Source organism: Chionomys nivalis, chromosome 26, assembly GCF_950005125.1.
Source record: "Chionomys nivalis chromosome 26, mChiNiv1.1, whole genome shotgun sequence".
NCBI classification, from domain to species: domain Eukaryota; kingdom Metazoa; phylum Chordata; class Mammalia; order Rodentia; family Cricetidae; genus Chionomys; species Chionomys nivalis.
In genome coordinates this window covers 10623014-10640028 of record NC_080111.1, presented here as the reverse complement: position 1 = coordinate 10640028, position 17015 = coordinate 10623014, and the positions used below count along the sequence as shown (strand labels likewise).

The 17015-nt window shown below is 47.3% G+C and overlaps 1 protein-coding gene across 1 annotated transcript in view; it reads left to right on the top strand.

Annotated features, from left to right (window-relative positions):
* Lama1 (laminin subunit alpha 1) overlaps positions 1 to 9703 on the top strand; it is a 116169-nt gene extending 106466 nt beyond the window's left edge. Inside the window, exons 54-63 of the mRNA XM_057758732.1 lie at positions 255 to 406; positions 1067 to 1252; positions 2569 to 2704; positions 3848 to 3960; positions 4505 to 4694; positions 5222 to 5380; positions 5892 to 6045; positions 7404 to 7537; positions 8551 to 8773; positions 9358 to 9703. Of these exons, the coding sequence (XP_057614715.1) occupies positions 255 to 406; positions 1067 to 1252; positions 2569 to 2704; positions 3848 to 3960; positions 4505 to 4694; positions 5222 to 5380; positions 5892 to 6045; positions 7404 to 7537; positions 8551 to 8773; positions 9358 to 9518 (1608 nt within the window). The 3' untranslated portion in view covers positions 9519 to 9703. The remainder of the gene's footprint in view (positions 1 to 254; positions 407 to 1066; positions 1253 to 2568; positions 2705 to 3847; positions 3961 to 4504; positions 4695 to 5221; positions 5381 to 5891; positions 6046 to 7403; positions 7538 to 8550; positions 8774 to 9357) is intronic.
* The last annotated feature ends 7312 nt before the right edge of the window (positions 9704 to 17015 follow it).

The window sequence follows — 17015 nt, the reverse complement described above, 5'->3', positions numbered from 1 at the left end:
CATCGTGTAGCAGTAACTAGTGTGTATGGGGCCTTGCAGGAATAGAAATAGTGAGAGAATCAGTGTCAGCATGATGCAGAGGATAAACCACGGGGGCACAGATGAGACAACAGACACTAAGTCCAGCATGAGTGACAGCTGGTGACATGTGCCCTTGCTGGCCTTGCGTTAACACGCCTACGTTATCTGTGGAGGGTGGAAGCTCCACAGATCCTTCAGTAATGTATTTTGTTCTGGAAATGCATCCTCCGCAGCCCTTCTTCTCCATCATGCTGATTGAAGGCCGCATTGAAGTGCATGTCAACTCCGGGGATGGGACCAGTCTGCGGAAGGCCCTGCTGCATGCCCCCACTGGCTCCTACGGTGACGGACAAGAACATTCCATCTCCTTGGTTAGGAATCGAAGGTATCTTAGCTCTCAGGTCTTTGTGTCAGGAGGCTGAGATGAGGAAGCACCTCCGTAGGAACCGTGCCGAATACTCGGTGTGATTTTAGATGGCGGAGATGGTTCCCACTATGTCATTAGCAACCATAGTTCTTCATGTTTCAAAACAATTCTAGGAATTTGCTGGAATTCTACTATAAAGTCAGCTTTCTACTACTTTGTAGTAATGTTTTTGAAATTTTCCTAATTGAGGATCCTTTACTTAATTTTCCTTTACTTATATATAAATATAACCCAATATAAACTGTTTACAAAGTGGATGAATTTAATGGTGAACAGTAGGTTGGTTTTGGTGGGAAGTATCTTGCCTACAGCTAAAGCTATCAAATTAGCATTCCATGTATTTCCCTCTCCAGCTGGAGACCTGTGCTTGAGGCACACTGGATATTTTCACAATAGGATAAGAGGTGTTTGAACATACACATTTGCTCTAATAATCAATTGAATTCCGTGATCCATTGATTTTATGCTTCTATGTTGTATGTGGGATTCACTTACGATGCCATGCCAAAATTTGTCCCTAGGAAAATCTACTAGTCCTAAAGAACTTGCTAGAATTGCAGATGAAAATGGAGCTATTCACTGTGCTTGAAAAGTCCGTTTTCTCTTTTCATCTGGCAGAGTTATCACCATACAAATGGATGAGAGCAGTCCTGTAGAAATGAAGTTGGGTCCGTTAGCCGAAGGAAGGACAATCGACATAGCCAACTTGTACGTAGGGGGGCTTCCGATGGACAAGGGCACGCCGATGCTCAGGATGAGGACATCTTTCCATGGCTGTATCAAAAACTTGGTCTTTGACTCTGAGTAAGTGTGATGGGTTCACGTCATGCACTTTCTCAACTGCCCTCCGAGTTTGCTGCTTGAGATGTCGTGACTTCTGCAAGTTCTTCTGTAACGAGTGAATCTCCTTGGTCTATAATGATAGTATCTTCCAGTGAAAGGGTTTATGGGGTAGACTGATCTGGCCATCGTATTTTATTAAGAAAATAATCATCATTAACCCTGTGTGTGTGCCTAGTATGGAGCATTGAACTGGGCCTTGGTGCGTGCTGGACAGTCACTCTTCCACTGACCTATATCCCTTCCCCAAGTGTACTTCTGCAAGAACCCAACTGGATTACTAATAGCTACATTTTATTAATGGCTTTCCCTAAAACAGTTGCTATATTATTAAATATTGCAAGTCTCTGTTCTCTGTGAAGAAGAGAATTATCATCTGTACAAGTGGCTGTTCGTCTCACCTCTCCCAAGTTCTAGCTAAACTGAGATGATGGGAAAAGTTGTGACTGAATCTACAGGCCAAGATCTACTTATAGGAATTCACAATGGTCTCTGCAGCAGAAGACTCTGAGCCCCATCCTTACTAGGCTGCTGGCCTGTAGGTCACCTTGAGCAAGGGACACAGCCATGGTGTCCTCCCCTGAGAAACAGCCTCCCAGGAATCCCTGAACACAGGAAGAATAAGGCCTGTAGCACGGACTCCAATAGCGGGGCCTTACTCAGTTACCTGTCGTTGTATACATATTCAGCAGTTGCTCAGCCATCCTTTCCCTGCTGAGGAAACTTCATGTTCCTGAAAGCCACAATACTCTGGACTCCATAGGCAGACAGGTGGAGTCCGCCTTTGGGAGGTGGCAGTGGGAGCCAGGCTGGCGCAGGACACCCAGCTAGAACTTCTAAGTAGAGAGACCTGTGGCAAGCACAGATCAGAACAAGAAACACCAGTGTTAAGTGGAAGCTGTTGTGTGTGGTGATGCAGAAGCCAGACACGTGTGTGTATGTGTGTGTGTGTGTATGAGAGAGAGAGAAAGACAGAGAGAGAGACAGAGAGACAGAGACAGACAGAGAGAGAGAGAGAGAGAGAGAGAGAGAGAGAGAGAGAGAGAGAGAGAGAGAGAACGAGAGCCCCGCCTGCAGGATGCTTGAGTCCACTCTGAATTCAGGAATGCCCAAGTCACCAGCCTGCAACCCAACAGAACAATGTGACGTGGCCAATTTTGTTACTCTAAGAGAAGTGGATCAGTGGTTTAAAATGGGGTTAACTACTCAGTAGTCAAATAGTTGGGCCCCCAGACTGGTTCATGGTGTTTTCATTTCGTTGCTCTCTTGTTTGTCCGTAGACTTTTGGATTTCACCCATGCGGTTGGCTCTGAACTAGTAGAGCTGGACACTTGCTTGCTGGCAGAAGAGCCCCTGCAGGACCTTCATGAAGAACACGGGGAACTCCCTCCAGAGTCCCCAACACTACAACAGCCTGTAAGCATGACCTCCTTCAGTGGCGTCAGGACAGTTCGAGAGAGGCATAGGGATAGAGAGAAAGTGGGACTGAGTCCCAAGGAGGCCGTGAAGCTGGGGGGGGGGGGAACATGCCCCAGCCATGCCCCCTTCCTGCCCTCTGGTTCTCCAGCTGTGCCCCCAATGGCAGAATACCCAAGAGCCCTTTGTCTATGGAGACTGGGAGGTAGATTTCTGGATCTTGCTTCCTGTGATAAACAGCCAGCAGGGATTAGGTAACAGTGCTTGTCTGAGGGTGCCTCGGGTTCAGCCCTGATGCTCAGCACCACAAGTGGCTAGCACACCACAAGAGGTTTGGTAGAGTCTCCCTAATCCTCCTTAGTGCTTTAGGGTCAGGTGGGGGAAACAGGAAATAAGCAACTTCCGTGAGCCAAGCCACCGTACACTCTTCAGTGTTGGAGGTCAGAGTCTGAGTCATTAAGTAAACCCTAGTTGTGACTCTTCATTTTCTCCTCTTCTGATTTCTATCTCCTAATAATTTAGAAGATGCTTCTCTCAAGCAGAGCCAAGGAGTTCAGGACAGTTTTCCTAGTTGTATATGTCTACTTTAAGTCACAAAGCTAAGTCTGGGACTCACTTGACTCGGGATGCTGGATGAGACGCTGTAGGGGCAGCCAGCACTGCCAAGGCCCTGCCTTGTGCTCTCAGCTTCTGGCTGGGGTCTGGGGCTCCTTCCAGTCCGGCTCCTCTCTCCTCACCCTGCACCTGGTATACAAGTTTAAGGCCCCATGAGACCTGAGGGTGCTGTCGTCTCCTAGTAATGTCCCAGCTGTGGTTCCCTTTGGGCCACTGCTGTCCTTGGCTGGCCCCATAGTCCCTTGTGCCCAAGGAAGGTTCACAGAGGAACTCCCTTATCTATCTTGAGGGAAAGTGACCTTTGGTGATGGTAAAAGATGGAAGGAAGCTCAGACTGCTCTCTGGGTAGAGAGGACATGAAGGCACACGGTTTAAAACAGAGCTCGGGATAAGTCAGAGGTCAGAGCAGAGTGGCAGCTGCTGCTGTTCTGACACAGCGGCTTCTGTGACATTTTCTTTGTGGAAGAACACACCCGTGTCAGCGGGGTCCTGCTACAGTGGCTGAGGGTCCTCATCCGCCTCTTACAGGAACTCTGCGCAGTGGACCCGGCTCCAGGGTTTGTTCCAGGCGCTCACCAGTTTGGTCTCTCAGAAAACAGCCACTTAGTGTTGCCTTTTAATCAGTCCGATGTCCGAAAGAGGTAAGCTTTTTCCTGAGGTCCCTCTGAGGTTTTCGTTGTTAGACGATGAGGCAAGTGTGGTGTTGACTTCTGAAACGTGCTCATACCAGACAGGTTCAGTGCCCACAGGGACCCAGGCAAGGGTCCCATCTGTCAACTCTCATCAGGCTCCCTTGGTCACATACTCTGTATTGTCATAAAACAAACGAAGGCTTTCCTATTGGCCTGTGGGGGAGTCTTGCCCATTTCTGACATTCGGAGCTTAACTGAATTGTAATCTTTTCAGAGTTGGGTCCATTCTAACAGCTTAGTACAGCCATCCGTGGGCCTCCCAGTGATACAGGACAACTGTGACATGGTCTAGCCTTCCTTTCAGGCCTAAGGGACCCCTCGTTGACTGTCATAGAACTGTTCCAATCAGAGTGGCCCTCTGTGCCATGAATGGGCGCACAAGTGAATGAACACCTCTCTCTTGAGAAGCTAAATACACATGCTGAAGCAGCAGTGGGTAATACAGGAAGTTGACCTTCCTGATCCCTGGCGCTGACTTCCTGTTCTCTCTCAGGCTCCAGGTTCAGCTGAACATCCGGACATTTGCCTCCAGTGGCCTTATTTACTACATGGCAAATCAGAACCAAATGGACTATGCCATACTCCAGCTCCACGAGGGCCGCCTCCACTTCATGTTTGACCTTGGCAAGGGCCGGACCAAGGTCTCTCATCCTACACTACTCAGCGATGGCAAGTGGCACACGGTAAGTTCTTGGGAGCCCTGTCTCCTGTCCCAAATTTTCTCCCTCCATCTCTGGTACTGATTGCATTTTCTTGAAGGGAAGCTATGCATTTTGATCCCACGTTGGCCTTATGTTTGACATCACCTCCAAGTGATATAAGCATCTTGTCAGTAGGACCCTTTTTTGCTTCCTGAATCCTTCCAGGCACTTGTTCTGAACACCTACTAAGCACTCAGCAGCTGGTTTCGGAATGAATTGAAGGTCTCAAAAATGTTTTTGACTTGACAGGAAGCCAGTAAAGCCCAGCTGTGGCCTGAAAGGACCGAGCCACTCACTGTGGTGTCTGCCGGTAACCAGGGTTCTGAAGCTCGGGTGCAGTCTTCCCGTTTCTCTTGAGCTTCAGCCATATCCTCAGCTCTGGCTGTGCCACAGGCCGAGCCCGCCACAGAACCTGGGCTCTTAAAGATCTAAGAAACATGTGTCGTAAGCACACACTGTTAAGTTTTCTCAAGTATTTTACAAGTTCCAGATGTTTTCATCTCGTGCAGGTCAAGACGGAGTACGTTAAAAGAAAGGGCTTCCTGACTGTTGATGGCCAAGAGTCCCCAACTGTGACTGTGGTGGGCAATGCAACCACACTGGATGTGGAAGGGAAGCTGTACCTTGGAGGCCTTCCTGTCCACTACAGGGCCAGGAACATTGGGAACGTAAGCAGCGGCCACCTTGCTGGGGTTGTGTTTTAGTACAAGGCCATCATTCTCCGATGCTTCTGTTTAAGTTATTCTGTCTGAACCTGGGGCTCATCAGAAGGTGCAGACCTTTCAGCGCATGTGCATAGGTCATGTGCTGGGGCTTACCCTCAGAGCCATCCTTCCAGCTTTTCCTGCCTCCCAGCTAATGAACTTCTCCTTTTTTGAAGACATGCAGTCCCAAAGCAACTCGGGAAAAGTCCAGACAATTTGTATGGTATTTTAGTGAGAGAAGCAGTCTGGATTCCAGGAGTATTTTAGGAAAAAGAGAGAACACACTTCCACTACATTATCACCAAAGTACTGGAGTGAGGGGAGAAAGCGAAACATTCACGTGAGGGATTGCCACAATTACGCTTTAAAAACCAAGATGGAGTAATGTGTGCTATTGAGACAGTTTCAGTGAAGTACAGGAGAAAGATGCCCTGTGTCATCATTGCCACTTCCTCTCCTGTCTCTCTTGGTTTAGACGACCTACAGCATTCCTGCCTGCATTGGGGAAGTAACAGTAAACAGCAAACAGCTGGATAAAGACAGCCCCACGTCTAACTTTGCAGTGGACAGGTGCTATGCATTGGCCCAAGAAGGAACTTTCTTTGAAGGAAGTGGATATGCAGCTCTTGGTACGTGCTCTTAGCAGTCTGGAAGGGATGCCCTGGGTTTAGTGTGTAATATCGTCTAGAAGGAGTGCCCTGGGTTTGGTGTGTACTCTAAGCTGACGTCTGGAAGGAGCACCCTGGGTTTGGTGTGTACTCTAAGCTGATGTGGATCCAGGAAACATTGAGAGGCTAGGACTCAGCTGGAAAGACTGCCTAAGACTGTATTTCTTCCATTCAGTGCTCTGATTTCTTTCTCGTGTTTTGCCTGTTTGTGCAGAAGCCTGCACCACTCTTGTGCTCTGCAGGAGGCCTAACAAGGTCTTCTCCCTACAGATCTGGACAGTCACGAACTCCTGGCTTCATCTGCACATTCCCCAGGTTGATGTAGGGCATGTTCCCTGTCCAAGTTAATAAAGACCTTTGAATTAGAAAGCAGGTGTGTCAGCTGAGTGGTGGCGCACACCTTTAATCCCAGCACTCAGGAGGCGGAGGTAGAACTCTGTGAGTTCGAGGCCAGCCTGGTCTACAGAATTAGTTCCAGGATAGCCGTGTCTACATATAGAGAAGCCGTGTCTTGAGAAACAAACGAAAAAAGCAGACATGTGCATCTGTAATTCCAACATATTACATTGAAGGACATATTACAATGTAGGCAAGTAAGACATTTATTCTGTCTAGGCTATGATAGCATCACCCTTCCCTTTTCATTTAGCCCCAGGCATGGTGACAAATGCCTTCTATTGCCAACCCCAGGCATGGTGACAAATGCCTTCTATTGCCAACCCCAGGCATGGTGACAAATGCCTTCTATTGACAATATCCAACTCGTTTTGTCACTTGAATTAAAGAATAAAATTATTCAATCTCCACTTTGAAAACACCTACTGTAGATGCTGATACAACCAGTAAGCGATGCTATCCAGGGTACATACAAATTAAAAAGCTAAAGACTAAGGGGGATAAATCTACAACACACGGAAAGATCACCAGACTGAAGGCACCAGATGTCCCCAGGGCTGCAGATGACGGAAGTCCCTGCCAGTGCTTGCTCTGGTTTGTGACTCAACACCCTCTTCAATGGCAGTTACCTATTGGTTGTGTACATCCGTGATCTCAGCACTCAGGACGCAGAGTCAGGACAATTGCATATGTGGTACCAGCTTGACTACATAGCAAGACTCCATTAAAACAAACAGAAGCAGGGGGGAAAAAGCAATGCTTCTTCTTACTGGGGAATGGAAGAGCTGAGACCCAGAGGATGGGGTGGGAGCGTAGCATGATCTTGACCTTGGCCAATACCATGAATGCTTAGCCAGCCAAAGGCAGCCTGGAAAGTCCATCTTGTAGGTTCTCTCAGTAACTGTGTGTCCTGTGTTTTTCAGTCAAGGAAGGCTACAGAGTGCGGTTAGATTTAAACATCTCCCTGGAGTTCCGCACCTCCTCTAAGGATGGCGTCCTCCTGGGAATCAGCAGTGCCAAAGTGGATGCCATTGGCCTGGAGATTGTAGACGGCAAGGTAGGTGCCCTGCCCCCATGCCATAGCTATTCCTGGTGTTCATTCTCCCTTTCCTCCCCTTTGGGCCACGTGAGCATGTGGAGGGGAGTTGGGGTCCCCTCTCTTTCTGTGGGGTGTCAGCTGGGGCCCCTGCAGTTGGTCCTCAGGGGCCCCTATACTTCTGGCTGTTGGCACAAATGGCCTGAGGTCTCAGTGTTGCCACTGGGTGGTGACATCTCCTAGACCGCATACACTTCAACCCTTGGGACTAGACTTCCCAAGTGTCTTCGCCAGTGCTGATTCATCCATGTCTGGCACATGAGAGAAGTGGGCATGTATGCCATGCCACACAAGCCACAGAAACCGTGGACATTGGCATCTTGGGTTGTCCTCTCCTGGTGAGCTCTGACACCAGTTTTATTATAAGATGCTTCAGTGTTCCCTTTGGAAGGCAAGGAAAATAGTGTCATTCAGATTCACATGCTAAAGCTCTACCTACTCTCAGCCTCTCAGGATGTGATCTTGTTTAGATTTTAAGGAGGTAAGTAGGAGCCAGCGAGATGGCTTCCTGGGCATAAATGCCAGATGCCAATTCTAAAAACCTCAGTTCAACCCCCAGGACCCACAGGATGGTAGGAAAGAACCGATTCCAGCAAGCTCTGTGGTTTCTGCATGTGCTCATGCATGAGCACACAGATACACACAATAAATAAATGTGAATGAAAGGATGATTCGATTAAAGTGAGGTCACTGACATGAGCTCTGAACCAATCTGACTGTGTCCATGTAAGTAGGAGGCACCAGGGCACTCAGAAAAGTCCAGCGGAACAGAAGTCTCCTTGCAGGCTCCCATGAACCTACTTGCTTGCTTTTAGCATTTCATTTCCAGGTTCTTGGCCCTTAGATTTCCCACAGTGGGAACAATTCATCAATGCTCTGTGCTCCATGGCTTCTTGGTCGTCTGGCTGAGATCTAGTGCAAAGAAGACGGTGATCCTAAGCAGAAAAACTCACCCAAGTGTTTGCTTTGTTCAGGTCTTATTTCATGTCAACAATGGCGCTGGTAGGATAACAGCTACATACGAGCCCAGAGCCTCCAGAACTCTCTGTGACGGGAAATGGCACACACTCCAAGCCCAGAAAAGCAAACACCGCATTGCCCTGACCGTGGACGGGAATCCTGTTAGGGCTGAAAGTCCTCACACCCATTCTACCTCGGCAGACACTAATGATCCCATTTATGTGGGTGGCTATCCTGGTATGTATGACTCCAGTCTGCTTACCTACACAGGAGGCCCAGTCCTGGGGAGGTAGAAGCTCAGAGGAATACAGGCTAGGGGTTGAGAGATACACAGTTCAATGACAAGTCTCACCGTTTTAGAAAAGCTGTTTGGAATATCATACCTAAACATTCTTGGGGAATTTAGCATAACCCTCACACACACACACACACACACATTTCTCACTGAGAACATTGGTTCTGATGGCAAGCAGATGATTGTACCTCTTCCCTCGATGGCTCCCAAGGTCGGGTTCTAAGTCACAGGGTTAGGCAGGCTTCATCCTCTTGCACCAATTTTGCAGTTTGAATTGAGCATTTAAGATGTCCCGAGAAATTACTGCAAATCCTTAATGCCTGTTGCATGATTTTTTTCAAGCCGCGGCTATGTCTTCAAGTTACTATGTGTTAACAGTTCTGAGGAATTCTGCCATCCACTAAAGCCACGTGTGTGGGAAATAGCCTGGTTTGATAGAAGATATACTTAGATTATTTTTGTCTTTTATGTACAACTTACCCCATCTCAACAAAATTGCAAAGCTTATCTCTTGTTTTCTCAATAGCCCATGTCAAGCAGAACTGTCTGACCAGCCAGACCTCGTTCCGGGGCTGTGTGAGGAATCTGAAGCTGAGCAGGGGAACGCAAGTGCAAACCTTGGACTTGAGCAGGGCCTTTGACATACAAGGAGTCTTCCCTCATTCCTGCCCTGGGCCTGAGTCCTGAACTGCTGCCAGAACCCTCCTTCGGGATCATTGCTAACATGCTGAGGAGAAACAAGTTGGTGAACTCAAGTGTCTTCTCTTCAGGTTTCATTTCCAACTCAGGTTATGTTTCCAGAGAAAAAATGCTGTATTTATGTTGAACTAAAGCCACATGTACAACAGATACCTCTATTAAATAGTCCAAAATGTCAGTTGAATTCATGGTCTCCTTTTTCAGGTTGTCCAAATGGATCTTTGTGGACATGGTACATTCTGCTGAAGACTTGACAGTATTCCCTGGGGGGTGGCAGATCACAGTATTAGAGCAGAATAGGGATAGTTTCATTTCTTCTCTCTTTGCTTTGAACCTTCATACATTGTACTCACTGGGTAGCAATTAGGACACAGTCTTGTTGGTTTCTTACCAAAACAGAAACATTGTTCAAAGACTCTTGGTAGGATCCAGAGTCTGAGACATGTGATTAGCCTCCTACTTGTGGGTCAAAGTATGCTCTTAGCTGTTCCTCCCACCAAGCCTTTTCTCTACCAGCATGGACTCTAATTCTGTACAATGTGAGGCTGGGTTAAACAGTTCCCATTAAAATCTTGCCTTCTCATGGTGTCTCATTTGAACAAAAGAAAGTAATGAGGACACCTTAGTAGCTTTTTCCTTAATGGATCAAAGAGGGTGATATTTGCTTATTTATAAGTCTAAGCCAGTATGATGCTTCGGTGGCCTTTTCAGTGGGAATCTCATAACATCTCTGGCTTTTAGGAAGGAGGTTTTCGAGGGGAGGGGCAATAATAGACTTACCGAGCTTGGATGCCTATGAAACACAGCAATGACCAGCATGGCACGATATCTAGTTCCTCAGGGAACTCCTGAAATGCAGCTTTTCTAAGCTGAAGCTTGTGCTGGAACTGGCATCGTGAGCTGCAGCTGCCCATGACTCACCCCTTCTGTAAGTGTTTCACACCCATACTTCTGCAAGGAGGTCCATTAGACCTACTGATTGAAAAAGCTAAACTTTGATAGAATAATTCGTTTAATCCGCTGTTAGTACCGGATATCGGTTATACTGATATTTTTCCTTTTTGTCCAAGGAATGTCTCTGAACACACATTTAAAGACAAGGTGGCAGCAGAGTCTTCCTCCAGGGTCTGTGTTCCAAAGTTGCTGCCAGTGGCTTCTGCCTGACTGGGCCCTTGATAGATGACTTCACAATTTAAATATTCAATTTTTTCCGCCATCTTAAAATGACCCATGAGAAGCCATGGAGATTGGTGGTCTAGCCCATAGCAAAATCACCTCTAGTGAGCTTTCTTTCCAGCCCCCTGTGGAACAAGCCTGTACCAGCTCTGTTCAAGAGAGAGGCTTTGCCTTCAGACTCCCCATCCTGAGAGACCTCCTATTTTCCCTGATTTCATGTGGTCTGTATTAGAGTCCATTCTGCCAGAGTTCCACACCCTGACCAGAAAGCTAGGAGAGAGGAAGTTATCTGTCCCACCATCCACCTCAAGCTAGCACGCTTGAGCTCAGTGGCCAGCATCTTACAGTGGTTCACTTCAGGTTCCTACAAGTGGTGGTCTAGCCTGGGGCAGATTCTCAGGGCACAACTAATAGTCAATACTGGTCCCATCAAGGTTGAGCACTGACTGAAGGGCAGCACCAGGGCTTGCTGCTATAACAGCATGTCCCCTTGTCTTTCTCTACACATATTTGTCACCTGATACGTCTTTTTGTTGGAATCTCGTGATTTGAAAGGTGTCATTGAGATTCAGCAACCATCCTGTCTACATCCTAGTTTTGTATTCAATTTTTTTTAATGGAGTATTATATATCCATTAAAGTTCTTTTCCCACACCTATTTAGAAAAATAATGGCCTTCATTAAGGTTATGTCTGGGTGTACATGCCTTTGCATGCATCATTTCCTTTTCTTTTCTTTTCTTTTCTGTTCACTCTTCCTGACCCCTTTGTGTGGGTTTCCTTCCATCCTCAAGTGTTTCCTCGGTCTGAATTTATATCTTATGTATTTCATACTATGCCTCCTGTGTCTTGTCCACAAGAGTTCATCTCTTCTCCCCTCACACTGGCCCACTCTTGATTTCATGTCCCAAGCCTAGCCACATCCACACAAACACACGTGCTCACAGTCAAACGCAAAGGCTCACTCAGACATGCTCACACCTGCGCCCCCCCCCAAGCGCGCACACACACTCACTCACTCACCCAGAAAGGCATACGGAATACAGAAACACACATCTTGCTTCTGCTTATTACAGAAAACCTGATACTTTTCTCTGAGCCTGGTTTATTTAGTTCACTTTAGCATAGTGATCTCAGATAGATCTATTCCTGTGTATCTCATGTTCCTCTGCAGTTACCCGTTCATATGTTGGCGAACATCCTGGCTGTTCCTTTACTGGGCTATTGTGAGCCTGGCTACGTAAGCATATCTGTCGTCCATTGATGGATTAGACAGCACTCCTAGTTTAGTTCTTCTGAGGAACTTGGTGCTGGCAGTCAAGGAGGCTGCCCCCAGGTTCAGTTCCCACTAGCAGTGTGTAAGCATCCATGTTCTCCGCACCTTGCCTGGCACCTGTTGGCCTTGCTTTCTTAGGTACTAGTCATTGTGACCGGGGTGAGAGGTGACTTCCAAACACTTTTTATTCCCTATCACGGATGAGTATGGTGAACACTTGTTCAAGTTTGTCTTTCTTCCTCTGAGGACCATCTCCTCAGTTCACTGTCCTGTTCATGGATTGGATGGAGTGGTTTCTGCTGTGCCATTTACAGCTTTCCATGTGTTAGAAGTGTCAATCAGATCTAGAGCTGACGGCTTTCTGTTTCTGTTTTTCGCCTGTTCTACAGGTACCCCTTTACAGTGGCCACTTTCCCTTTGTTGTACAGACGCTTTTCAGTTTCACGTAAGCCCGCTTGTGAATTCCTGAGATTATTTCCTAAATCTAGGAACCATAATCATGTGGTAAAGTGTGCTCTCATTTCCTGTAGCACTTCAGGTCTTATCTTTGTGGCTTTGGTGCATTCAGAACGATCCAGATGTGGGGTCGTGAGGAGTTCAGTCTCTTACATGCTGATTTTCAGTTTTCCCTACAGCATTTGTTGAGAAAGCTGTTCCTTTACCTATAGTTTTCCTTCATCAATATATAGATTCAGGTGAGTCTTGGCATGTGGACCTATTTTCAGTCCTCCATTTGATTCCTGTGACAAGTCTTGTTTCTGTAGCTGTGCGGTATTGGGATAGTTCCAGCACCGTGTTTTCTCTTCCTCCTCTTCATCTTTCTTCTTTCCTCATTTTACGCCTCTTCCTCTGCTCCTCTTCATCTCTTTCTCTTTTTTGAGGCAGGGTCTAAATGTGTAGCTCTGGCTGTCAAGAAACTCACATTGGAGACCAGGCTGTCCTCAAACTCAAGGGTGTACCTAACCTGCTGTGCCTCTCAAATGCTGGGATGAATGGCACACGTTTCCTCTGCCTGGTTAGGCTTATTTGTAGTATTTCCTCTGAAGAGATTTTGAGGAGGACTGGATTTCCTGGTTGCTTTCTCAACAAATCTAAAATTGGTTTGTAGAATCAAAATGGTATTCGGATTAGACATATAAATACATTCTATAATGATAAAAATGTAACACTGCATTATGCCGGAAATGGAATAATTTCTGCAGCAGCTTTGGCCTGAGGATTTTTCTTGGACCTGTTGACAATTGGCATTGTACTACTTGGGACATGGCCATCTGCCGGACTGGCTTGGAGATTTTCTTTGTGTCTAGCATCCTTGAAACAGCAAGAGTGGTCCAGATGTATGGTTATGTGACTGGTGATGGAAAATGACTGTAAACGCTATCTCTGTTCTATCACAGTTTATTAATGATGACTAAACATATGACCTCAGACACACAAGACAAAGTTAAATACATGTCTAGAGACCAAAATGATATGATCTATGTTTTAGAACTCTCAACTGAGTTGTATATAAACGGTTGGATATACATAAAAAGCACCCTGATTTCTAGCCAATCAGCTTCGAGATTTTCCAACCATCAGTAGTCTGATTCAATTCTTACATGGCCTCCTCCTTGTCTGCTCTCTGAAACCCGTCAATTGCTTGGGTTGGCCCCTGGCAGTTGTCTTTATTGTGGGAAAACAGAGGGAGGGCTCTAGGATGCTCTCAGTCTCCTTGTGCATCTACCAGGTTCATAGATGCCTGGACCCCATTGAGTCGATCCACATACAAAACACATGTATGTTCATCCACACACACCTAGACCACTGAGCTTTCTTGGAGAAACCAGCCTCTGTCTACCAATCCTATTCCTGATGCTTCCCCGGGACACATACAGGGGGCGCTGCCATTGTCCTCATTGATTAGGCTGGCATTCTAGGACATCTTTCCGCCTCTGCTGAGCTCTGCAGTGTGTCCCAGGGCCATGACCAAGAGCTAGGACTAATGGGCTTTTCTCAACTCCTGTGATGTCAGAAGGGTCATGACTCTCAGGACTGCATCCATGGCTGGAAGGAAATAGTTCCATGAAGAAGATTTCCTTGCTTTTGAGTCTTCTGGCATTCCTAGTATTGAGTATTCCTCCTCTCTGAAATGATCATGCTGCATGCTTAATATCTGAATATTATATATTTGAGGGCCGAATGAGAAAAGCGCTAACCAGCTGTAGTGGGCCAGTTGCCTCTGTTTAGGGCATTGGTGCATGGGAGAACCGCAAGCTCATGTGCAGACAAACGCACACAGACACAGCAGTCCAGGAGGCAATTCATCTCCAGATGTGAGCACCTTCCTTTGTCCACCTCAAGTGTAGATCTATGTAAGGGTCTGCAGCAGACTTGCCTCCGGGTCAGTACAAGGAGAGGGAGGGAAAATCGGTGGAAATGTGTGTGGTCTCAAAGGGTGAGGTTCTGTCCACAGTTAGGGAGGCTTTGGTGATTTCTTTGTGACTTGGAAAAGGGAAAGGAAGAAGGACGAGAGCACATCTCCAGCTTTGATGGGGACATCTGGGACTTACTTTACTTCTTGCTATGAGAAGACACCTAAGAAAAGCAACCCAAGAAGGAGGTTTGCTCTGGCTCAGACTTTGTTGGCACAGTACATTATGGTGGGGAAAGCAGGGCAAAGGAGAGAGAGCAACTGGTCACACTGTGTGTCACAGGAGTCCCAGACAGCTGACTGCTGAGGTTCCAGGGAGAGCAACTGGTCACACTGTGTGTCACAATCAGGAGTCCCAGACAGCTACTGCTGAGGTTTCAGTGACAGCAACTGGTCACACTGTGTGTCACAATCAGGAGTCCCAGACAGCTGACTGCTGAGGTTTCAGTGACAGCAACTGGTCACACTGTGTGTCACAATCAGGAGTCCCAGACAGCTGACTGCTGAGGTTCCAGGGAGAGCAACTGGTCACAGTGTGTCACAGTCAGGAGTCCCAGACAGCTGACTGCTGAGGTTTCAGTGACAGCAACTGGTCACACTGTGTGTCACAATCAGGAGTCCCAGACAGCTGACTGCTGAGGTTCCAGTAGTTTTCTCAGATGTTCACTGCTGGCGATGCAGCTTGAGGAACTGTTCCACACATAATCTTCAGGGCGGGTCTTAAGAACTCAGAGACACCTCTTCCAGAAACGCCCTCAGATATGTGCCCCAGGTATCTGCCTCTTAAACAAACCTAGAGCCTGTCATAGTAACCAGAGTAGATTTAGGTCTTGGAATCCAAGGTGCATTTAAAGAGAAGAAAATTTTTTTAAAAAAATCACTTCAGGCCAAGACACAGGAGGGCTTAATGAGGTAGGAGAGGACACAGAAGGAAGATCTGGAAAACCTGCAGAGTCAAGCTGAGTCAGCTCCTGCCAGGAACGAGGTAGCTCACAGACACACTGCGGATAATAAATACGTCTTGTCCTGGAGACGCCAACTTCTCAGAGTCACTGCCACTTCTCAGAATGCAGAACAGGAAGGAAGGAGTCTCTGACAGAGAGGGCAGGAGTACTGGTTGGCTCTGCCAACTTTACACAAATGAGACACAGGGGAGGGGAAACTCAATAAGAAATGGCCTCCATCACTTCGTCCTGTGATGACGTCCGTGGACCACTTCCTTCATCACTGATGAGGCTCTACCAGCTTGCTGGGGGGGGGGGCAGCCCTGGGCAATGGTCCTGTTTCATATGAGAAAGCAAGCTGCGCAAGCTAACTTTACCCCAGGGCTCTTGCCTCTGCTCCTGCTTGAGTCCTTACCCTGACTTTCCTTGGTGATGGGCTTTGATTGGGATATACAAGCTAAATAAACCCTTTCCTCCCTAAGATGCTGTTGGTCATGGTGTGGGACAGCAAGCACATGAATGCTGGCCCCACTGCCATGGAGTGCCCTAGTCCCTTCCTTCAGGAGGAGGAGGTGTGCTCACGATCGGGAAGATGAGTCGGGACAGAGTGGACGTTTTACTTTGGTCTCTCAGTTCCCACCACTCCTTATGAACCAGTTTATGTTTGTCTCAAAGACAGCAAAAGATTAAAATCTGGTTTAGAGGCAAGATCCAAAATAGAGGCTCTCAGGAACTATGAGATAGGATTGACTGGAGATGGCTCGAGAAGCAGATGAGAAGGGGCAACCGTGCTCTAGCAGCTGCCCTGATCGTCCCTGGTCACTGGTCAGAAGGCCAATCAACGCTCAGGATCACAAGAGAGAAATCAGATCTCCTATCTATAAGGAGCTGAGTCGCCACAGTGGTTGCCCAGGACGCCATGAGGTGAACAGGCACAGAAACAGCCTAGAGCTCTCTTCTTCCAACAATTACTGCTTCCTAAAGAAGAAAGTAACCCATGCCCAAGAGACCCCAGGGGGCTCCCTCCTTCTTTCTGGGCATTCGCACTTAAAGTGCCCTGTTCCATCACACCAGAAGCAAGCCCCTGGACCAGGACCAGGACTAACAGGGTCAGGATAAAGATGACCTAGAACTCCCCATACCCATGCCCTTTATACCCCTGGCCCCAAGAATGAAAGACTGTAAACATGGCTTTGACAGAATCTCCTAAGGACTTTGTCTCTTTGTAGGATACCTGCTCAAACTGTATCCCATCCTTAAAGGGCCAGACATGGTTTGAGGTCCTCAGGATGCAGCTACAAAGGCCACTGCCACTGTGCTGGTTGGAATCGCTAAACGAGTAAGCATCTGTCTGTCTTTTTGATCCACTGAAGCCGAAGCTGGGGGACGCTAGTTGCATTTTCATAAGAGGGGAAAGCTGTCAGACAGGAGACAGTCACTGTAGGCTCTAGCCTGCTGCTATTGGTCCATTTCTTGCTCTGACCTCACAAACAGTCACTGAGATGGAAGAATGAGTGGTTGCATATAAGGCTGGAGCCTGGGCTGCATTTCTGTCCAGAGACCAGGGAGCTGATTTTGGTGACCTGTGGGACTCCTTCATTCGTATCTTAATTGGAGCTGTTTGTTTGATCTTTGGCACAACCTTTCTGGACAGGAGGCCAGTAAACACCAAGCCTC